This window comes from Neodiprion virginianus, chromosome 2, assembly GCF_021901495.1.
Source record: "Neodiprion virginianus isolate iyNeoVirg1 chromosome 2, iyNeoVirg1.1, whole genome shotgun sequence".
In the NCBI taxonomy this organism is placed as follows: domain Eukaryota; kingdom Metazoa; phylum Arthropoda; class Insecta; order Hymenoptera; family Diprionidae; genus Neodiprion; species Neodiprion virginianus.
This window is the reverse complement of record NC_060878.1, coordinates 34671548-34694608: the sequence shown is the minus strand read 5'-3', so window position 1 is coordinate 34694608 and position 23061 is coordinate 34671548. Positions and strand designations below refer to the sequence as shown.

At 43.5% G+C, this 23061-nt stretch overlaps 5 protein-coding genes across 7 annotated transcripts; 4 read left to right on the top strand and 1 right to left on the bottom strand.

Annotated features, from left to right (window-relative positions):
• The first annotated feature begins 482 nt into the window (after positions 1-482).
• LOC124297986 (glycine-rich protein 5-like) lies at positions 483-3051 on the top strand. 2 transcript variants are annotated; one of them, XM_046749485.1, is made up of 3 exons: positions 483-934; positions 1995-2252; positions 2343-3051. In XM_046749485.1, the coding sequence occupies exons 1-3, from the start codon at positions 871-873 to the stop codon at positions 2507-2509; spliced, it is 489 nt and encodes a 162-aa protein (XP_046605441.1). In that variant the 5' UTR covers positions 483-870; the 3' UTR covers positions 2510-3051. The 2 variants fall into 2 exon arrangements, with proteins under 2 accessions (XP_046605441.1, XP_046605440.1); XM_046749484.1 differs by having other exon boundaries at positions 1995-3051.
• A 581-nt stretch (positions 3052-3632) lies between these two features.
• Positions 3633-6539, top strand: LOC124297983 (heterogeneous nuclear ribonucleoprotein A3 homolog 2-like). The gene is made up of 3 exons (XM_046749480.1): positions 3633-3780; positions 4381-4587; positions 4885-6539. The coding sequence occupies exons 1-3, from the start codon at positions 3717-3719 to the stop codon at positions 5589-5591; spliced, it is 978 nt and encodes a 325-aa protein (XP_046605436.1). The 5' UTR covers positions 3633-3716; the 3' UTR covers positions 5592-6539.
• A 4803-nt stretch (positions 6540-11342) lies between these two features.
• Positions 11343-14895, top strand: LOC124297806 (uncharacterized PE-PGRS family protein PE_PGRS54-like). Its single transcript, XM_046749124.1, has 2 exons — positions 11343-11415; positions 11561-14895. The coding sequence occupies exons 1-2, from the start codon at positions 11343-11345 to the stop codon at positions 14893-14895; spliced, it is 3408 nt and encodes a 1135-aa protein (XP_046605080.1).
• A 1121-nt stretch (positions 14896-16016) lies between these two features.
• On the top strand, positions 16017-18923 carry LOC124297982 (heterogeneous nuclear ribonucleoprotein A3 homolog 2-like). Its single transcript, XM_046749479.1, has 3 exons — positions 16017-16164; positions 16765-16971; positions 17269-18923. The coding sequence occupies exons 1-3, from the start codon at positions 16101-16103 to the stop codon at positions 17973-17975; spliced, it is 978 nt and encodes a 325-aa protein (XP_046605435.1). The 5' UTR covers positions 16017-16100; the 3' UTR covers positions 17976-18923.
• On the bottom strand, positions 18688-22570 carry LOC124297981 (TBC1 domain family member 20). Of its 2 annotated transcripts, XM_046749477.1 has the most exons (6): positions 22073-22570; positions 21872-21991; positions 20611-20854; positions 20284-20487; positions 19980-20199; positions 18688-19792 (listed from the first exon to the last, which is right to left on the bottom strand). In XM_046749477.1, the coding sequence occupies exons 1-6, from the start codon at positions 22344-22346 to the stop codon at positions 19487-19489; spliced, it is 1368 nt and encodes a 455-aa protein (XP_046605433.1). In that variant the 5' UTR covers positions 22347-22570; the 3' UTR covers positions 18688-19486. The 2 variants fall into 2 exon arrangements, with proteins under 2 accessions (XP_046605433.1, XP_046605432.1); XM_046749476.1 differs by having other exon boundaries at positions 21872-22570.
• Between the last annotated feature and the right edge of the window lie 491 nt (positions 22571-23061).

Genomic DNA, 23061 nt, shown 5'->3' with positions numbered 1-23061 from the left:
CTCATTGCGTATTCGCCTCCATTATGATTCGTTTTTTTTCAATCCCAAATTCAACCAGAATTAGATAATATTGTCTTGCATAATACGTTGAGGAACAAGTAATAACATGTAAAGCTTACGAATTTGTATATTTACAGTTTCTCAGAAGCCTTTATCGCATGAAAACAACCATTACGTACAGAATTATGAGAAGATGCAAAATATTTGCCAACAATTTCGTGGAAGTGCTCGAGCAAAATTTTGAGAGGGTCGAGATATCCGGTCGACTGTACACGTTGAATTGCTAATACCTGTAGAAAAGGTTTATGAATTCAAATAGTACCTGTCTTAATGTTCGTTACGACACCTTGGTGACAAAGACGTAAGAGGAGTCTGGGGCTAGGAAATGGAGACCAGGGACCTGTCGGGGATAACTCATCTACCTTGGTTTTCGAGGTGGACGAGTTCAGCGAAGTTTCGCCGATCAAGGTAGAAGCCGAGGAAGTTCCGCATGCCAAAGAGTTTGACCGAACCATATTAAGTTTTCGAAGTCAGGATAGCAAATACTACGTTGTAAATCGTATGGTACTTTGATATTTCGTAAACAAATTCTAGTTTGCCATGCGTGTTCAGCTGCGTGATATCATTGGATCATAGGGGAGAAATATGAGAATTTTGACATAATGTTATTAACGCATCAGAAAGCGCAATCAGTTTACTGCTTATCTAAATTTCTCCATTAAGATCACTGTCAGCAAACTTCGTTTACAATTATTGATTGGTATATTACACGTAACAGTGTGCTACTGAAATCCTCATCGGGGAAATTTGGAGAACAGATAATAACTATTTAAACGACAGCCGTACAGACAATGAGCACAGTTCGACAAAATGCGTACACAATACAGGGTGGCTGTGTTATTTGCGTTCTTGGCGATTAGTGCCGCAGCTCAAGGTAGGCCCAACTTCAAAACATTCTCAACTGATACTCTTAAGCCTCACAAATTTAACATTAACCGCAATAACTTACTGATTTAATTCATTGTGAGTGGTTGAGAAGGTTGTTACAGAATCGTTCGAAGTCTTTATATGAGCCTTTCGGAAAACAATCGAAACAAATTCAGGAAATATACTATACCCATCTATTTCTCGAAGTCACCAAACCCAAAGTTCTCTCTTTTGCCCTAGCAGTTATCCTTTGAAAATCATTTTTAGTGCCTCCACTTCTACAGCCACTGAACTTGTTCGGTTATGTTTTCTAAATCGTTTCAAATCATCGCGGACACCCGATCAAATATTTTCACATTCATCCTTAAGCAAAACGTTCACAGTCGATCTGAAACGCCAAATTGTCCTGTCAATCGATCATTCTATTTCACATATCCATCATCTCCATCGACGGAAGTTGATAATTTCTGGGGGGAGGGGGGGCTTTTACTGTATGCAGCAAAACCAACTGCTGTAGAGAGTAGATTCATTTTTACTTTGAAGAGCAACTTTCACGCACAGCAGAATGCTGACAAAACACCAGAATCATTGACCAATCAGAGCATTTTTGCTGCTGCTGCATCCAGGTGTTTTGCTGCACGTGAAAATGTAACTTGGGTGTGATATGACATCCAATCACATCACATGGGTAAAGGTCGGATAATTTTAACGGCCACTTTTACTGTACAGAATTGTACAAAATTGAAAGAAGCAATGCTCCCGACAATAAACTTGAATATTCTACACGCCTATGCTGCGATCTTGACTGTCTGTAACATCGATACATAATTGCACATTAGTGGTCTATAGAGGTATGAAATTACCTTTCACCTCCGTCAAGAAAATAAGCACGACTGGGGGACAATCTGTAAATAGTAGATTGAATAGTAGTAAATAGATAAAAGCGAACAACATACAGACCATACATGTAAGGCCAACATACCTGTATAAATTACATGAGTATCGAGCTGGCATATAGTAACAATGTCAAGTATAAACATATTTGGGATTAAATTCGGAATCCCTAGGTGGCCCTGGTGACCGAAGAAGATATGCAGCCCAGGACTATGGCCTAGGAATATTTGGAGCCCGGGGTGCTGTCGGAGGGGGAATTGGAGCCCAGGGTGGTGTCGGAGGAGGAATCGGAGCCCAGGGTGGTGTCGGAGGAGGAATCGGAGCCCAGGGTGGTGTCGGAGGTGGAATCGGGGCCCAGGGCGGTGTCGGAGGCGGAATTGGAGCCCAGGGTGGTGTCGGAGGAGGAATCGGAGCCCAGGGTGGTGTCGGAGGTGGAATCGGGGCCCAGGGCGGTGTCGGAGGCGGAATTGGAGCCCAGGGTGGTGCCGGGGGAGCGATTGGAGCTGTGGGCGGTGTCGGAGGAGGAATTGGAGCCCAGGGTGGTGTCGGAGGAGGAATCGGGGCCCAGGGTGGTGTCGGAGGAGGAATTGGAGCCGTGGGCGGTGTCGGAGGAGCAATTGGAGCCCAGGGCGGTGTCGGAGGAGCAGTCGGAGCCCAGGGTGCTGCTGGAGGAGGCATCAGAGCCTAGGGTGTTGTCCAAGGAGGAATCGGGGTCCTGGGTGGTGTCGGAGGATTTGGTGGCCGGGGGCGTGTAGAAGGTAAACGGTCAGTGAAGTCACCAAGCAGCCTAGGTTTCAGAAGTGGGCGAAGTTCCGCCGATCAACGCAGAAACCGAGGAACTTCTGGAGGCCAAGGAGGTCGACTAGATCATATTAAGTTTTAGCAGCCAGGATAGCAAATAGGATGGTTACGTCGGTCATCTGACAGTTTTATGGCTACAAGTGTTGCGAAGATTTGAATATACTTATTTGTAATTTGTAATACATGATGTAGAAACGTAGTACATAAAAAATATTTACATGGCAATTCAAAAGAATACCATCAACCAACCATAGTCACATTTATCTGAGACATTCTCGTGCCTTTGTATATTAGTATTTTGTGCTTGCATATTAATTCTGTCTTTCGATCATAGTAACCTCTAACAGATAATAATTCAGAGAGAATACCAACACGCTGTCTTTATTGATTGATGAAAACGGTGTTTGTAAAATTAGTTCTGCACGATCTAGGAGAATAAAAATAATTGCAAAAATTGAATCGGAAAGAGTACCTTCCGTTACAATTGCCCTATTTCCTTGATTCTGTAAGCATTCACCTGGCCTTAGACACCAAGATTCTTTGGCCTACGCCACCTGAAAAATTATACAAAATTGAGTGAATAGTTGCTGAACCGTTAATTTTCAAATATGCTCGGTAGTGTCAGTGGTTACAGTAACGCACGTAATCCGGTAACAATGATAAACTTTTAGGCATTCCACTAGGCGGCTAGTCTCCTCTGCGATATTATACCATCTTGATGGTTGATAACCGAATGACTTTTTAGCTGGTAACGCTGCAAGATCAGTGAAGCTCGTTACAATCGTGGTACATACTCACATGTATGACATGATATTTTTACCATTTACAGTGCACGACTACTGTCAGGGCAGTACCAAGTCGTACAGTGGCGATACCTGAAGTAAGTTACAACGCTACCTGGCTGTACTTACTGCTGTGCATCTTACTCAGAAAACGTACAGATTTGAATGCAAACTGTTAAATCACAAAATGAGTACTACAACGCCACCTCAATAATGGCTTCTCAAACAGAGATAAGAATTCAGCTAATGCGTGAAGAAGGGGGACTTTTACGGCATTATCCACCGACGCGTGAAAAACATGAATAGTTAAACATGTACTTGAAGCAAGGGATCATTGGCTTATTGGCGATATTATCGCTCTGCGCCCAAATTGAAGGTATTTGCAAGCTCAAAGTATCCTTAAATCGCGTTTAGGGATCTAAAAATGTGTTTTTTTTTAAATCGCTGTCGTTGTTCCGTAATTTATTATTACAAATGACGCAGTTTCAACTTTCTCATTGTTGTAACTGTAATCAGTCGAATTCTTAGAAAATAAAGTAAGCATGAAATTCCTTATTATGTTGATGCGATCAGCGATAATTGTACAACTTTCGACAACCAATTTATTCCGATTCGTGCTGTTCGCTCGAATGTTAAAGTTAATATTCTGGCGTGTTTAAATGCGTGTGTTGCTTTAGATGAAGAATTTGGCAAGTCGAAAATAATGTTTTGTAGACAGAAAAAAATAATATTGTGGACAACGAAGCTGTAGTGAAAAATAGTCAAACCGCTCTGTCGTGGAGAATTGATATTCTCCAGAAGCAACTCAAATAAGATAAGAACAAGAACAACATTACCGAGTGACCTGGTGTTTTGATCAACATGCGATATATCTTTCGAGTGCGTGATCTTTTCGTGATAAAGACCAGAAAAATTCTTATCTCCCTCGTTTCATTCCATCGAATTCATCTAGTTGAACCGCTGCATTTGTTTTAAGCTCGATCCTACGGAAGAGCCGAGGTGGAGAAGGATGACGTTTCCGAAGAGAGTGCTAAAACCGAAACTCTAGCGGCTCCTCCACTGGCAGAAGAGGTCACCGGCCATGTTGCCAATAAACCTCATAGGAGCCCCAGAAGTGCTGATTATGCCGGCACACCATTGCATGGTACCGAGTTTGCGCCTCATGGGGGCGGCGGAAGCTCAGGTAAACGGGTGGATAGTAATCCCCATTTTCCATACGAATAACTGCTTCTTCTCGTCTTCTCAGCAACTCGATTGCATAGTGTAACTTCAACTCTCCTTTCGGGTATTGGTAATTCGGTAAACGCAGGTCGCAAGGTCGTAGAGATTATTCTTTACAGGCTAAGAATTTGGGATGTTGAAATCTTTTCTTCAGTCGCAAATAATGATTTCGACACTTTTAGACACTCTGACCAGTACGCGCGATTATCGCACTGGGTACCGCTAACAAACATTACACATTCTGAGTTGTAATTAACAGGGCATGGATATTACGGAAACGGAGGTAGCAGTGGAAACACTGGACTCTACCCAAATCTCGGAAGCTTCGGGAATATCGGAGGCAACGTGAACACACCGAGCTATGGAAATTCCGGTGGTTACGGAATCCCGGGAGGCAATACGGGCAACGTAAATTATGGGAATAGCGGAAGCTATGGTCACCCCGAACCTTTTGGAGGTCACAACACTGTTATGCCAAATGCGGGGAATTACGGACGGCCGGGATTTTCCGGGGGCTACAATGTTACTCCTGAAAATACCGGAAGTTACGGAAGACCTGGTTTCCACGGAAGCCATAACGCGACGCAAGGATATCACGGAAACTACGGACGGCCTGGATTTTCCGGGGGATATAACACGACTCCTCGAAATACAGGAAATTATGGAAACTACGGTCGTCCTGGACTTCCCGGGGGATATAACACGACTCCCCGAAACACAGGAAGTTACGGACGCCCTGGATTCCAAGGAAGCCACAACGCGACGCAAGGAACTTACGGAAATTACGGAAACTACGGGCGGCCTGGACTCCAGGGAGAGTACAACACGACTCCTGGATATACCGGAAGTTATGGACGACCTGGTCATCATAGAGGCTACAATGCGACGCAAGGAAATTACGGCAACTATGGACGTCCCGGTAGCGTTGGCGGCTATGATAGAAATCAAAGAATTTATCGGAGGTAGATCGAGATAAAAAAAACATGCAAATATTACTCAAACATCTTACACGTTACGACTTAGAAAAGAAGATTTCTGCTTAGGAATTTATATACACACGGTTTTCTATGTATTCAATTCGCAATTTAAAGCCTGAGACAATGAATGAATACTCAAACTGTTTAGGAAAGAAAAACGGTGATACATATGATTTCATATTATGTAGTCGATACATTTTTGTTATATCGACACCTGCCTGTTGATTAATATACTGTTTTCAAAAATCTCATTTCGCAAACAACCGGCCTGACATACGTTTCGTTTACTTCCTGTACGACAATTAGAAGAATGAACCAAATGAAATTACGTTGGGGGTCGGAAACCTTTCTTCATAAGTATGAAAATTGATGATTAACATACTTTTGAAAAAATGTTGCATTGAATTATTCCAAAAATCAATGTTTCATTCACGGCTTGAATATTGCACTACCGTGCTTACATGTATAATGCATAACTATATATTTTATACATATATATATATATATGTATATATATTTCATAACTTATTATTATTCTTTGAAATTAATATCTATCGGCTATGTATCTTTTGCGATTCGTATTTGAAGTCTAATTACAATATGCTAGAAGATATACATATGTGTGCACATATATGTACGTAATTTGAATTCACGCAAAAACCAGCTATTTCAAGGTTTGGTTCGAATCAAGTTTTGTCAAATTTTTGTGGTATATTTATATTCTCATACCTAAATACAAGGTTTTTATTTTATTACAAATAATTTTCTGTTCCATTTTGTGTTCCCTTCTGATGTACTTTCTCGTAAATACATTTGTAAGAGATTTTACGCCAACTAATTGTAAGCCACGTGTTTCCAACGAAATTGCTCAATGTTATTCAATTTATAGACTCTGTACCCTTTGACAAATAAAAGAACGCGCATATTCATCTATTAAGGGGAATTTTTAATTTAACAAGCAAAATGAAAATTTCAGACAATTAAGAAGTCGAGGGAAGAAGGTTACTTAGCCGACATACGAAACCCGCTGTATAAATTTTATGCGACACACGTTAAGACGTTAACTAATTTAATTATAACTGTACAGAGTAAATGGCATGGTCGCCTTTGTCACACGCTTGTCTCTTACTGCACATGTTGTGCGGATCTATGACTCCACCAGGGCCGAAACGTTAACACGATAAAAAAGCGTTTTGAGTTGTGACCTTCATATCCAAGAATAACATTAATCAACAAATCTCCGAGGTTAAGATAAATCGTCTTCGACAAATTAAATAGTTGGGGCGACAAATTTGAACCTCGGTCGATCATCGAACATGATGGTTCTTTTAAGCGAAATCAAATTTTTTACATTCTCGTGATAAAATTTTACACACCTAAGGGTTCGCTGTAGTTACGACATATTCCATATCTATTTAAATCGTATTTGTTATTTTGCGTAATTGTTGATCAGGGCGCAATGAGATTCGCATTGCGCTCAAGCGGTACTTTAAATTGACTTGAGTCCACCAGAATATTGATTTCTTGGAATTAAATCGGATTTCCAGAAAAGAGAATGTCGCCAGAGTATTATAGGTCGAAACAGAAATGGAATTCGGTACAGATATGGGTGTTTTTACCAATTGTTCAACGACGCATTATATACGAATTTTGTATGACAATTATCTATCTTGCAAATCCTGGTTGAAATATTGAAAAAATGGCTACCAACGAAATCTTTCGATAAATTGTTGGAAATATAAATTGTGTAATTATCTAACGCCTGCGTGTGTAAAGCGAATTGTCCGGCAACCAACCTTTGGTTTCGAAATATTTGATGAGCGCTCCGCGTGGAAATGATACGTTACTATTTTTTAGACAACTGTCCGGAATTATCAAATACGCAGACATATGTCATGTATATTAGACTGATCCGAATGCAAAGACTGTCCAAAAATATCGGAAAAAATCAGAGATTTTCCAAAAATCTCCAATCTTAATTTTGCCGTGATTTTTTTCGATTAGCGTAACCCCAGGTAAACTCTTAGAAAAGTTCGAAACGGCAGAGACGTTTTATAATGAACAACAGAACTGCGTAAAAACCATTAAAAATATTCGACAGCCACGAGTTTTTTCCCGCAAGAATTTTTTTGCAGAAGTGTAAATTTCTGCTATCATTCGACTGTGTCACACTATCAACTTATAAATACAAGATTCACGGGGTCGAGTGTCGGAAGGCGTTACTTTTGCAGTTCTTCGTAATTTTGACTGGAACACAAATGAGCATAGTCCGAAACTTCAACGATATGATAAATGAAGTATTTTGTCAATAAGGAAACTTCCTCCTCAATCGTTAATTATAATATCATACGTAACTCTGTATTATCGAAATTCTGGTGCGATAAAATATAGAGGACGAATGGTTGCTTTATAAACCGCAGCCGCACAGACAAGAAGCACAGTTCGACAAAATGCGTACACAATACAGAGTGGCTGCGTTATTTGCGTTCTTGGCGATTAGTGCTCAAGGTAGGCCCAACTCCAAAACATTCTCAACTGATACTCTTAAGCCTCGCAAATTTAACATTAACCGCAATAACTTACTGATTTAACTCATTGTGAGTGGTTGAGAAGGTTGTTACAGAATCGTTCGAAGTCTTCATATGAGCCTTTCGGAAAACAATCGAAACAAATTCAGAAAATATACTATACCCATATATTGCTCGAAGTCACCAAACCCAAATTTCTCTCTTTTGCCCCAGCGGTTATCCTTCGAAAATCATTTTTAGTGCCTCTTCTTCTACAGCCACTGAACTTGTTCGGTTATGTTTTCTAAATCGTTTCAAATCATCGCGGACACCCAATCAAACATTTTCATATTCATCCTTAAGGTAGTAGTCCGGTGTGACGACAGAAATTTAGACGTTTTTTCATGATTTTTTTTTAAAAAGTAAATAAAATGCTATCGTTTTAAAGTTTTTACATGTTTTTATTGGTGTTTTGAAGTATATAAAAAAAATTTTTTAAAGTTAATTTTACATTAATTTGTTTAAAATTTTTGACGTCAATATGGAGTCCTCAAAGAAAAGATGAGTTGGTTCGGGGAAACACACAGCCTTCCAAAGTCATCTGAAATAAAAAATTCAAAGAGATTATTATTCTGTAGACTTCATTTTAGGTCCCGAACCTTAAATATACATAAAAATAAAAAAACAAAAACAAAATGGCGGACTTGTGAAAAAAGTTCTCAAAATCTAATTTTTTTTCTTCATAAATTGTTTAAATAAAATAGTTTATAATTAAAAAATTAAATGTTTCAAAGGTTCGGCATCTAGATATGTGTGTCTAGAATAACGGGTTAAATTTTTAGCTAAATCGGTTGAATAGTTTTGAGTCAGTGATTCCCCGAACTTTCGAAAACATGGTTTTGAGAAAAACGCTTTTAAAGTTTTGACAACAGATTTTTTTCAATAAAATTATACTTACATTAATCAACTATGCCTGGTGCATAGAGCAGTCCTTCCGTTTCCTCAAAGTTGTCATTTTCAGCAGCTTTTAGAGCTCTACGTAAAGTTCTGGCTTCTTTGGAGTTGGCTTCTGCAGTTTTCTCTGCCCTCAAAATCCGTGCATTGTCAACATCGTCAGCGTAGTCTCTGGCTGTTTGTCCTAATGTAACGCCCATTGTCTCCATAATTTTGAGTACAGGTAGAAAACCCTCATTAAAGATGCAAGCGGCGGTATAGGTAGCAATTTCCAGAACGTTTTTCCCAGTAAAAGTATGCTTCGGAGCAAAATTCCATACACAGTGATTAAAACTTTCGTTGTTATTTTGCGTGTTCCCGCCCAAGCATCTTTTCAATAAATCGTCGGACGCCAAAGTCTCGTACACAGGTTTTATGAGATTTGTAACTTGTTCGTCAAACGTTACTGGGTGTTCATAAGTGCTCTCTTGATTTTCCGCTTTGAGCTGTTGATACTTGCACCAAGAATCTGAGCAGTAAGAGTGCTGAGGGTTTTCGTCTGTTGATGTCATGTGGTAGAATGTAGCCCACACGGCTTTCTTCATTTCTTCGAGAGAATGACAGTTTATGGTGATTGCCAAACCGTAGTACATAGACATTTTTAACATAATCTTGTTAGTTAATTGCAACGGTTTAGGTTTTGGTGGCTCAGCGCTGGTCGACGAGTCTCTCTTTATCCTACGCTTTTTCGGAGCACTTTCCTCGGTACTCTTCACTTTTACGGCCATCTTCGTGTTCTTAGCTGCATCCAATTGTTTTTTCACTTTTGCGTACTCGGTAAGAGTTTTTTTTACACCTTGAAGTGCTCGGTACATTCTTTTCTTCACATGCAATACGCATTCTTGCTTCTAGACAATAAAAGAGGGGACGGTCAGAGCAGCTGCTGCTGGCGTGTCACACGCTTTCATACACACTACGGCGCGCTCTCTTATTTTAGCTATAACTTTAAGAATAATTAAAATTTATGTCTGAAATTTTTATAGCATATTTTTAAGATGTTTTTCTTCCGAAAAATGTAAAAAAAAAAAATCGATTTTTTGAACCCGTCACACCGGGCTACTACCTTAAGCAAAACGTTCACAGTCGATCTGAAACGCCAAATTGTCCTGTCAATCGATCATTCTATTTCACACATCCATCATCTCCATCGACAGAAGTTGATAATTTATGGGGGGAGGGGGGACTTTTACTGTATGCAGCAAAACCAACTGCTGTAGAGAGTAGATTCATTTTTACTTTGAAGAGCAACTTTCACGCACAGCAGAATGCTGACAAAACACCAGAATCATTGACCAATCAGAGCATTTTTGCTCCTGCTGCATCCAGGTGTTTTGCTGCACGTGAAAATGTAACTTGGGTGTGATATGACATCCAATCACATCACATGGGTAAAAGTCGGATAATTTTAACGGCCACTTTTACTGTACAGAATTGTACAAAATTGAAAGAAGCAATGCTCCCGACAATAAACTTGAATATTCTACATGCCTATGCTGCGATCTTGGCTGTCTATAACATCGATACTGTAACGGTCTTTTCGAGTTCGCGGTTTATTTGGACTAGGATTAACTCCAATTGCGGAGCCCCTCGCAATTAACGAAAATATGCCGTTATCAATTTACTTTTATTGTTTTTATTTAAAACGAAATTCCGGACGTTTGGTATGACCCAATGACATATATCAATAAATTAGAACCGAATAAAATAAGCGTATAAATATCAACGAAAATAATAAATAAATGTATAAATAAAATGGGGACGGCGGACATCTAGGACGACAACAATTCCATAAAAGGCATAATCATAAAATTACAAATAAAATAAGACAGGTCAGAATATGTATAAAAACTTATCATAAGCGTCATAGTGGATATTCTTCAGATCCCCTTTTCCATTTCTTCGGTTGCGCTCACTAATTCAGTGCCCGGCCAATTCGAATTCCCTCGTCCGTCATATATTGGTGGGTTTTCCTTGATCGGGAATCCGTATGCGTTTACTTCATTTCGTCGGTTGTCTTTCTCCGTTCGTATGATTCTTCTTTTGAGCGCACTCTCATGACGATCAACCTCATCCGTCGTCTCCCGCTTATTCTCTCTATCGGCTCTCATCCGTCGTATCACCGCTTAGGTGAAAGCCCCCCTCCCTACGGACCTACCTATCACTGGGTCCCGTAGTCGCTGCTTTGGCGGCTAAATTCAACTGTTACAATACATAATTGCACATTAGTGGTCTATAGAGGTATGAAATTAGCTTTCACCTCCGTCAAGAAAATAAGCACGACTGGGGGACAATCTGTAAATAGTAGATTGAATGGTAGTAAATAGATAAAAGCGAACAACATACAGGCCATACATGTGAGGCCAACATACCTATACATATAAATTACATGAGTATCGAGCTGGCATATAGTAACAATGTCAAGTATAAACATATTTGGGATTGAATTCGGAATCCCTAGGTGGCCCTGGTGACCGAAGAAGACATGCAGCCCAGGGCTATGGCCTAGGAACATTTGGAGCCCGGGGTGCTCTCGGAAGAGCAATTGGAGCCGTGGGCGATCTCGGAGGAGCTGTCGGGAAATGGGCTGGTTTTGGAGGAGGAATTGGAGCCCAGGGCGGTGTTGGAGGAGGAATTGGAGCCCAGGGCGGTGTTGAAGGAGGAATTGGAGCCCAAGGCGGTGTTGGAGGAGGAATTGGAGCCCGAGGCGGTGTTGGAGGAGGAATTGGAGCCCAGGGCGGTGTCGGAGGAGCAGTCGGGGCCCAGGGTGGTGTTGGAGGAGCAATCGGGGCCCAGGGTGGTGTTGGAGGAGGAATTGGAGCCCAGGGCGGTGTCGGAGGAGCAGTCGGGGCCCAGGGTGGTGTTGGAGGAGGAATTAGAGCCCAGGGCGGTGTTGGAGGAGGAATTGGAGCCCGGGGCGGTGTCGGAGGAGCAGTCGGGGCCCAGGGTGGTGTTGGAGGAGGAACTGGAGCCCAGGGCGGTGTTGGAGGAGGAATTGGAGCCCAGGGCGGTGTTGGAGGAGGAATTGGAGCCCAAGGCGGTGTTGGAGGAGGAATTGGAGCCCAGGGCGGTGTCGGAGGAGCAGTCGGGGCCCAGGGTGGTGTTGGAGGAGGAACTGGAGCCCAGGGCGGTGTCGGAGGAGCAGTCGGGGCCCAGGGTGGTGTTGGAGGAGGAATTGGAGCCCGGGGCGGTGTTGGAGGAGGAATTGGAGCCCAGGGCGGTGTCGGAGGAGCAGTCGGGGCCCAGGGTGATGTTGGAGGAGGAATTAGAGCCCAGGGCGGTGTTGGAGGAGGAATTGGAGCCCAGGGCGGTGTTGGAGGAGGAATTGGAGCCCAAGGCGGTGTTGGAGGAGGAATTGGAGCCCAGGGCGGTGTCGGAGGAGCAGTCGGGGCCCAGGGTGGTGTTGGAGGAGCAATCGGGGCCCAGGGTGGTGTTGGAGGAGGAATTGGAGCCCAGGGCGGTGTCGGAGGAGCAGTCGGGGCCCAGGGTGGTGTTGGAGGAGGAATTGCAGCCCAGGGCGGTGTTGGAGGAGGAATTAGAGCCCAGGGCGGTGTCGGAGGAGCAGTCGGGGCCCAGGGTGGTGTTGGAGGAGCAATCGGGGCCCAGGGTGGTGTTGGAGGAGGAATTGGAGCCCAGGGCGGTGTCGGAGGAGCAGTCGGGGCCCAGGGTGGTGTTGGAGGAGGAATTGGAGCTCAGGGCGGTCTCGGAGGAGCAGTCGGAGCCCAGGGTGGTGCTGAAGGAGGAATTGGAGCCCAGGGCGGTGTTGGAGGAGGAATTGGAGCCCAAGGCGGTGTTCGAGGAGGAATTGGAGCCCAGGGCGGTGTTGGAGGAGGAATTGGAGCCCAGGGCGGTGTCGGAGGAGCAGTCGGGGCCCAGGGTGGTGTTGGAGGAGCAATCGGGGCCCAGGGTGGTGTTGGAGGAGGAATTGGAGCCCAGGGCGGTGTCGGAGGAGCAGTCGGGGCCCAGGGTGGTGTTGGAGGAGGAATTGGAGCCCAGGGCGGTGTTCGAGGAGGAATCGGAGCCCAGGGCGGTGTTGGAGGAGGAATTGGAGCCCAGGGCGGTCTCGGAGGAGGAATTGGAGCCCAGGGCGGTCTCGGAGGAGCAGTCGGGGGATGGGGTGGTGTTGGAGGAGGAATTGGAGCCCAGGGCGGTCTCGGAGGAGCAGTCGGGGGATGGGGTGGTGTTGGAGGAGGAATTGGAGCCCAGGGCGGTGTTGGAGGTGGAATTGGAGCCATGGGCGGTCTCGGAGGAGCAGTCGGGGGATGGGGTGGTGTTGGAGGAGCAATCGCGGCCCAGGGAGCTGCCGGAGAAGCAGTCAGGGCCCAGGGTGGTGTTGGAGGAGGAATTGGAGCCCAGGGCGGTGTCGGAGGAGCAGTCGGAGCCCAGGGTGGTGCTGGAGGAGAAATTGGAGCCCAGGGCGGTGTTCGAGGAGGAATTGGAGCCCAGGGCGGTGTTGGAGGAGGAATTGGAGCCCAGGGCGGTGTTGGAGGAGGAATTGGAGCCCAGGGCGGTCTCGGAGGAGCAGTCGGGGGATGGGGTGGTGTTGGAGGAGGAATTGGAGCCCAGGGCGGTCTCGGAGGAGCAGTCGGGGCCCAGGGTGGGGTTGGAGGAGGAATTGGAGCCCAGGGCGGTGTTCGAGGAGGAATTGGAGCCCAGGGCGGTGTTGGAGGGGGAATTGGAGCCCAGGGCGGTGTTGGAGGAGGAATTGGAGCCCAGGGCGGTGTTGGAGGAGGAATTGGAGCCCAGGGCGGTGTTGGAGGAGGAATTGGAGCCCAGGGCGGTCTCGGAGGAGCAGTCGGGGGATGGGGTGGTGTTGGAGGAGGAATTGGAGCCCAAGGTGGTCTCGGAGGAGCAGTCGGGGGATGGGGTGGTGTTGGAGGAGGAATTGGAGCCCAGGGCGGTGTTGGAGGAGGAATTGGAGCCCAGGGTGGTGTCAGAGGAGCAACTGGAGCCGTAGGCGGTGTCGGAGGAGGAATTGGAGCCGTGGGCGGTGTCGGAGGAGCAATTGGAGCCCAGGGCGGTCTCGGAGGAGCAGTCGGGCGATGGGGTGGTGTTGGAGGAGGAATTGGAGCCCAAGGCGGTCTCGGAGGAGCAGTCGGGGGATGGGGTGGTGTTGGAGGAGGAATTGGAGCCCAGGGCGGTGTTGGAGGAGGAATTGGAGCCCAGGGCGGTCTCGGAGGAGCAGTCGGGGGATGGGGTGGTGTTGGAGGAGCAATCGCGGCCCAGGGAGCTGCCGGAGGAGCAGTCAGGGCCCAGGGTGGTGTTGGAGGAGGAATTGGAGCCCAGGGTGGTGTCGGAGGAGCAATTGGAGCCGAGGGCGGTGTCGGAGGAGGAATTGGAACCCAGGGTGGTGTCGGAGGAGGAATTGGAGCCCAGGGTGTTGTCGGAGGAGCAATCGGGGCCCAGGGCGGTGCCGGAGGAGCAGTCGGGGCCCAGGGTGGTGTTGGAGGAGCAATCGGGACCCAGGGCGGTGTTGGAGGAGCAATTGGAGCCGTGGGCGGTGTCGGAGGAGGAATTGGAGCCCAGGGCGGTGTTGGAGGAGGAATTGGAGCCCAGGGCGGTCTCGGAGGAGCAGTCGGGGGATGGGGTGGTGTTGGAGGAGGAATTGGAGCCCAGGGCGGTCTCGGAGGAGCAGTCGGGGGATGGGGTGGTGTTGGAGGAGGAATTGGAGCCCAGGGCGGTCTCGGAGGAGCAGTCGGGGGATGGGGTGGTGTTGGAGGAGGAATTGGAGCCCAGGGCGGTCTCGGAGGAGCAGTCGGAGCCCAGGGTGGTGCTGGAGGAGGCATCACAGCCTAGGGTGTTGTCCAAGGAGGAATCGGGGTCCTGGGTGGTGTCGGAGGATTTGGAGACCGGGGGCGTGTAGAAGGTAAACGGTCAGTGAAGTCACCAAGCAGCCTAGGTTTCAGAAGTGGGCGAAGTTCCGCCGATCAACGCAGAAACCGAGGAACTTCTGGAGGCCAAAGAGGTCGACTAGACCATATTAAGTTTTAGCAGCCAGGATAGCAAATAAGATGGTTACGCCGGTCATCTGACAGTTTTATGGCTACAAGTGTTGCGAAGATTTGAATATACTTATTTGTAATTTGTAATACATGATGTAGAAACGTAGTACATAAAAAATATTTACATGGCAATTCAAAAGAATACCATCAACCAACCATAGTCACATTTATCTGAGACATTCTCGTGCCTTTGTATATTAGTATTTTGTGCTTGCATATTAACTCTCTTTCGATCATAGTAACCTCTAACAGATAATAATTCAGAGAGAATACCAACACGCTGTCTTTATTGATTGATGAAAACGGTGTTTGTAAAATTAGTTCTGCACGATCTAGGAGAATAAAAATAATTGCAAAAATTGAATCGGAAAGAGTACCTTCCGTTACAATTGCCCTATTTCCTTGATTCTGTAAGCATTCACCTGGCCTTAGACACCAAGATTCTTTGGCCTACGCCACCTGAAAAATTATACAAAATTGAGTGAATAGTTGCTGAACCGTTAATTTTCAAATATGCTCGGTAGTGTCAGTGGTTACAGTAACGCACGTAATCCGGTAACAATGATAAACTTTTAGGCATTCCACTAGGCGGCTAGTCTCCTCTGCGATATTATACCATCTTGATGGTTGATAACCGAATGACTTTTTAGCTGGTAACGCTGCAAGATCAGTGAAGCTCGTTACAATCGTGGTACATACTCACATGTATGACATGATATTTTTACCATTTACAGTGCACGACTACTGTCAGGGCAGTACCAAGTCGTACAGTGGCGATACCTGAAGTAAGTTACAACGCTACCTGGCTGTACTTACTGCTGTGCATCTTACTCAGAAAACGTACAGATTTGAATGCAAACTGTTAAATCACAAAATGAGTACTACAACGCCACCTCAATAATGGCTTCTCAAACAGAGATAAGAATTCAGCTAATGCGTGAAGAAGGGGGACTTTTACGGCATTATCCACCGACGCGTGAAAAACATGAATAGTTAAACATGTACTTGAAGCAAGGGATCATTGGCTTATTGGCGATATTATCGCTCTGCGCCCAAATTGAAGGTATTTGCAAGCTCAAAGTATCCTTAAATCGCGTTTAGGGATCTAAAAATGTGTTTTTTTTTAAATCGCTGTCGTTGTTCCGTAATTTATTATTACAAATGACGCAGTTTCAACTTTCTCATTGTTGTAACTGTAATCAGTCGAATTCTTAGAAAATAAAGTAAGCATGAAATTCCTTATTATGTTGATGCGATCAGCGATAATTGTACAACTTTCGACAACCAATTTATTCCGATTCGTGCTGTTCGCTCGAATGTTAAAGTTAATATTCTGGCGTGTTTAAATGCGTGTGTTGCTTTAGATGAAGAATTTGGCAAGTCGAAAATAATGTTTTGTAGACAGAAAAAAATAATATTGTGGACAACGAAGCTGTAGTGAAAAATAGTCAAACCGCTCTGTCGTGGAGAATTGATATTCTCCAGAAGCAACTCAAATAAGATAAGAACAAGAACAACATTACCGAGTGACCTGGTGTTTTGATCAACATGCGATATATCTTTCGAGTGCGTGATCTTTTCGTGATAAAGACCAGAAAAATTCTTATCTCCCTCGTTTCATTCCATCGAATTCATCTAGTTGAACCGCTGCATTTGTTTTAAGCTCGATCCTACGGAAGAGCCGAGGTGGAGAAGGATGACGTTTCCGAAGAGAGTGCTAAAACCGAAACTCTAGCGGCTCCTCCACTGGCAGAAGAGGTCACCGGCCATGTTGCCAATAAACCTCATAGGAGCCCCAGAAGTGCTGATTATGCCGGCACACCATTGCATGGTACCGAGTTTGCGCCTCATGGGGGCGGCGGAAGCTCAGGTAAACGGGTGGATAGTAATCCCCATTTTCCATACGAATAACTGCTTCTTCTCGTCTTCTCAGCAACTCGATTGCATAGTGTAACTTCAACTCTCCTTTCGGGTATTGGTAATTCGGTAAACGCAGGTCGCAAGGTCGTAGAGATTATTCTTTACAGGCTAAGAATTTGGGATGTTGAAATCTTTTCTTCAGTCGCAAATAATGATTTCGACACTTTTAGACACTCTGACCAGTACGCGCGATTATCGCACTGGGTACCGCTAACAAACATTACACATTCTGAGTTGTAATTAACAGGGCATGGATATTACGGAAACGGAGGTAGCAGTGGAAACACTGGACTCTACCCAAATCTCGGAAGCTTCGGGAATATCGGAGGCAACGTGAACACACCGAGCTATGGAAATTCCGGTGGTTACGGAATCCCGGGAGGCAATACGGGCAACGTAAATTATGGGAATAGCGGAAGCTATGGTCACCCCGAACCTTTTGGAGGTCACAACACTGTTATGCCAAATGCGGGGAATTACGGACGGCCGGGATTTTCCGGGGGCTACAATGTTACTCCTGAAAATACCGGAAGTTACGGAAGACCTGGTTTCCACGGAAGCCATAACGCGACGCAAGGATATCACGGAAACTACGGACGGCCTGGATTTTCCGGGGGATATAACACGACTCCTCGAAATACAGGAAATTATGGAAACTACGGTCGTCCTGGACTTCCCGGGGGATATAACACGACTCCCCGAAACACAGGAAGTTACGGACGCCCTGGATTCCAAGGAAGCCACAACGCGACGCAAGGAACTTACGGAAATTACGGAAACTACGGGCGGCCTGGACTCCAGGGAGAGTACAACACGACTCCTGGATATACCGGAAGTTATGGACGACCTGGTCATCATAGAGGCTACAATGCGACGCAAGGAAATTACGGCAACTATGGACGTCCCGGTAGCGTTGGCGGCTATGATAGAAATCAAAGAATTTATCGGAGGTAGATCGAGATAAAAAAAACATGCAAATATTACTCAAACATCTTACACGTTACGACTTAGAAAAGAAGATTTCTGCTTAGGAATTTATATACACACGGTTTTCTATGTATTCAATTCGCAATTTAAAGCCTGAGACAATGAATGAATACTCAAACTGTTTAGGAAAGAAAAACGGTGATACATATGATTTCATATTATGTAGTCGATACATTTTTGTTATATCGACACCTGCCTGTTGATTAATATACTGTTTTCAAAAATCTCATTTCGCAAACAACCGGCCTGACATACGTTTCGTTTACTTCCTGTACGACAATTAGAAGAATGAACCAAATGAAATTACGTTGGGGGTCGGAAACCTTTCTTCATAAGTATGAAAATTGATGATTAACATACTTTTGAAAAAATGTTGCATTGAATTATTCCAAAAATCAATGTTTCATTCACGGCTTGAATATTGCACTACCGTGCTTACATGTATAATGCATAACTATATATTTTATACATATATATATATATATGTATATATATTTCATAACTTATTATTATTCTTTGAAATTAATATCTATCGGCTATGTATCTTTTGCGATTCGTATTTGAAGTCTAATTACAATATGCTAGAAGATATACATATGTGTGCACATATATGTACGTAATTTGAATTCACGCAAAAACCAGCTATTTCAAGGTTTGGTTCGAATCAAGTTTTGTCAAATTTTTGTGGTATATTTATATTCTCATACCTAAATACAAGGTTTTTATTTTATTACAAATAATTTTCTGTTCCATTTTGTGTTCCCTTCTGATGTACTTTCTCGTAAATACATTTGTAAGAGATTTTACGCCAACTAATTGTAAGCCACGTGTTTCCAACGAAATTGCTCAATGTTATTCAATTTATAGACTCTGTACCCTTTGACAAATAAAAGAACGCGCATATTCATCTATTAAGGGGAATTTTTAATTTAACAAGCAAAATGAAAATTTCAGACAATTAAGAAGTCGAGGGAAGAAGGTTACTTAGCCGACATGCGAAACCCGCTGTATAAATTTTCTGCGACACACGTTAAGAGGTTAACTAATTTAATTATAACTGTACAGAGTAAATGGCATGGTCGCTTTTGTCACACGCTTGTCTCTTACTGCACATGTTGTGCGGATCTATGACTCGGGAAATTGCGTATATTATCTTTCACAGAACACGGCATAAGGCAGTGCAGGAATGCTCAGAAAAACTTCAATACATTTACGCGGAAACGATAAACTTAGGAGGCATCTATAAATTATAATTCACATCTTTAGTAGCTTGCAATAAGCGCGTTGGCTTAATGAATTACGATTCGACCGATTATTAAACCGGTAGAGAGTTCACTGCGAGTTTTATCGCTTTTTGTTCTATTTTTTAACATCACTTTCAAAATTTTGAGATCCAGTTTATCGAACAGTCGGTCTTACAATTAATCGTAAGAACCGAGGTGCATCTGACTTTGGTATATAAATTTATTGACTTGTTATCAGTTCAGGCCTGAAGAGCTTTTTAAGAAGGCGTAAATACCTAAAGCTAAGACAGTAACGACGGCTATAGTTCTGTAACTTCCGACTCTGTAAGGCAAGCGTGGATGAGGAACTGCAACTTGAAGCCGACTCCGACGTTCACGCTCTTGACGATTTTTCTCAGCCGCTCGCTTCCATTCTTGCTCCTTCCTTCGCCTTTTGTTGTCATAGTCTCGAACATCATTTTCTATCGAGTCTGGCGGGTATTTTCGGTACAGGTCCTTAGCATCAACCAGCAAATTTTCAAACGGCAAATCCTCGGGCAGCTAGAAAAACAAATGAGTATGAAACGAACTTTTCTAATTTCCAATAATGTTCATCCAGTACGTCATTCAAGTAATTTGCGAAGAATTGAAATGCAGGACGAAAAAGTGACTGACGAACTTGTAGCTAAAATACATCACTCGGACTACATCATCAACGAGACAGTGTACGATGCGGGTAACAGCTTACCGTGCAAAGCACTTTGTGAGTATGTCCCATATCAGGCGTTGTGTTGAAAATTTCGGTAGACCTATGGGCGACTATTACTGTGCTTAGATATAACGGCATGAGTGGGGGGCTTCCAAGAAAGTAGTCGAACAATCTGTGCAGTAATTTCCTATGCTCGGAGTACTTGTGTGCGTACCACGTTGTGTATTCGGCAAGAGCAAAGTGCGGGAATAGTTCCACACTAGAAAAGAAAAGTTGTTCGACGCTTACAACAAGGGTTTCGAGTAGTTACAGTGGCATTACCTGTTAAAAAATTGCCACCTACTTTTCCAAGCGTTGCAATAGGGTTGGGTGAACTCGTTCTAGTAACGCGAATATAAAAAACAACTCTTGGTTGACCTTCTCCATCGTAGCTTCCATGAACCTTTGAAGAAATCTTAGCGATATTTGTTCTAAAACTTGTAGCCCACGTTGAAGACCCATCACCATGAGGACTGTTGCTGCTACGTCATTGTAGCCTTGATAATAACTGTAAATAGATGTTGAATCAGTCGGCTGTCCCAAAATTGCATAAAATAATTTTCATTCATCTGTTCAGACATTTTTGACGGTTCTTCTAAAATTATTTGGAATTGCATAAAATGGTACATGCTTCAATTTTTTATGCCTATGAAGCACCCAGCATATCATCTGTGTCATTTCATTCTCAAGTGCAGTGGTCTCATCCTCTGTCGATTCTTGTGGAAAGTGACTCGTGCTCCTCACTACATCCTTCAATATTTGTTGGTAAACCTCATTGGGTATTTTAGTGTGTACTGTGTCCAATCCATTCACTGGATCAGGCTCTCTGTTACTCAGTCCTAAGAGCCGAGGCCATAGCATCCTTCGTATATCATCTGCAGATAACTTTCATTTACAAAATTTGGGTAGAACAAACCCATCTTCATCAATGTGGAATCAAGTATCCTTTTATCATGATATATATACTTTTTAAGGAATTATAAGAATTGGGATGTGGAAACCAAAACAAAACAAGAAAATAAAGCAACAAAAACTGCTGGGATTTGATTCCTTTTCTAATTCAAAACTTATCTATATCTTGAAAGTATATATATGTGTACATGATTCACATCATTATAAATTTCTGATGCGGTACCGTTCATACTTAGATCCAGTTTTCGTATTGAATTTGGATCGCTTCAACCTGTGCTATGCAATGACTCACGAATATGACCTTTGATCTAACTACAATTCATAAGTTTAATAAATAACTAAATTCAGTCAGCATACTGAAAACTTCTTTCCAAAAGAAATATATAAAAAAAATATCTCCATTCAAAAAGTATTTTCCTTAGGCAAATACTAATTGCAGACAAATGTTAAGTGATGCCACTTGAAACAACAAAACAGTTTAGAGTAGAGAATATTTGAATATTTACATAGCCATTTAATCATCGCTAATGCTCCATTAACATGATTAATGAATTTTTTGCAACGCAAACGCACCGTACAGGAGAGCGCTCAATTATGTGAAACAATAGGGCTTATTATAACACGCTAATTTCGTTTGACATTGAGAACACATTAAGCATTGTGTTGAGTCATCACAAGCTAGATGCACAATAATATGACAGTACCAAAACTAATAGTCAATATAGCAAATACTGGATGCACATTCATGAGAGAACGAAATAAAATAACACATTTATGGTTTTCACGATTAATGGAAGGCATTGAAACAAATAAACGGCTATTTAACAAAATATTTCAGATCCTGTAATCACCGGTGATGTAACAACAGCTATTATCACTCTGTTTTGTCGTTCGCTGACGATCTACATTTCCTATTGCATCGAACAAATTCTGGATCTTATTTATTTTGGACAAATTAAACAATGTCTGGTGATAATTACCATTAACGAATCCTTCGCTACTGCAGCCGAGCAATCTTAATTCCCCAAAGGTGAGGTCTGGCTTCGATAGGCATCCTCGAACGATGTTAATTTTCATGCGTTCTCTGGCGGTGAGTGATTCTAGATTGTCAGATTGATCCGAAGGCAAAGTGTTAGAGGGATCTAAGGCTGGAGCTGGAGATTTGACACCGTTCGATTTACCTGGTGATTCAAGAACCTCAATTCCAGGTATTCTAGGGGAAATTTCACCGTCGCCCCAGATTTTCGTCGCGTCCGAAGGAAACGAATTGAGTCTTGCGTCGGATTCCGGCGTCGATTCCCCTTTTTCCGTCCTCTTACTCGCCTCGGAAAGACCCAATCCGATATTCCTCTTCCGAAGATTCGACGGGGCATTTCTAACCAATTCACCGACCGAATTGTCCAACGGCCCAGGAACAGGTTGCACCAGAGGTAGATCATCTTCGTCGGTTTCCATTACGTGTTGATACCAGTTTTCTCAAGGTCATATCAGGTGTATTGACGCGGTATCGTCACTGAACCTATCACCACCGATGATTATCTTCACTTATATTTCACGATTTTAACCAGAACCGCGGCCAGCTGTGCGCCAAAGTCTACGATACGGTCAGTGGGTATCGTTTGAAAGTGACAGATACACGCAACGAGGTGATTGTCATGATTCGAAAACAAGGTTACGTAACGGTCCGCGTTCCGCGTCAGCTGAACCAGGCGCGGGAGTTGTTTGATTTACGGATCACTTGAAGTCCGCAGGTGTAAGACCTTGGTAAGTTTGAATTCGTCAGAATTTTCGATGCCTACATTGAATTTAGCTGCCGAAAGTGTGAATTTTTTATTTTTTCTTTATCGAAATTTGTGCAACAATTTAGAGCCAGAAAACTTGATCAGCTGATTTGTATTTGTTTTCTAATTTACCGGATGACCCGGCAAGTTTGTATAGTATTTGCACCAACCATTCGGAATGTTCTTTGGAAAGTAGATCTTATGATATTATTCACTGTTAGTGGCAGGCTTGGAATTTCAATGCGGTCTTATATTTAACTCGCAGGTTTAATGAAATCTGCTTATTTGACTGCAAACTCGGAGTAGTAAGAATTGTGTTATTTACAACCTTCGAAGTCGGAACCCTTGAAACGATCAACGATTTGTAGGTTGGTAATTTTTTTCAATTA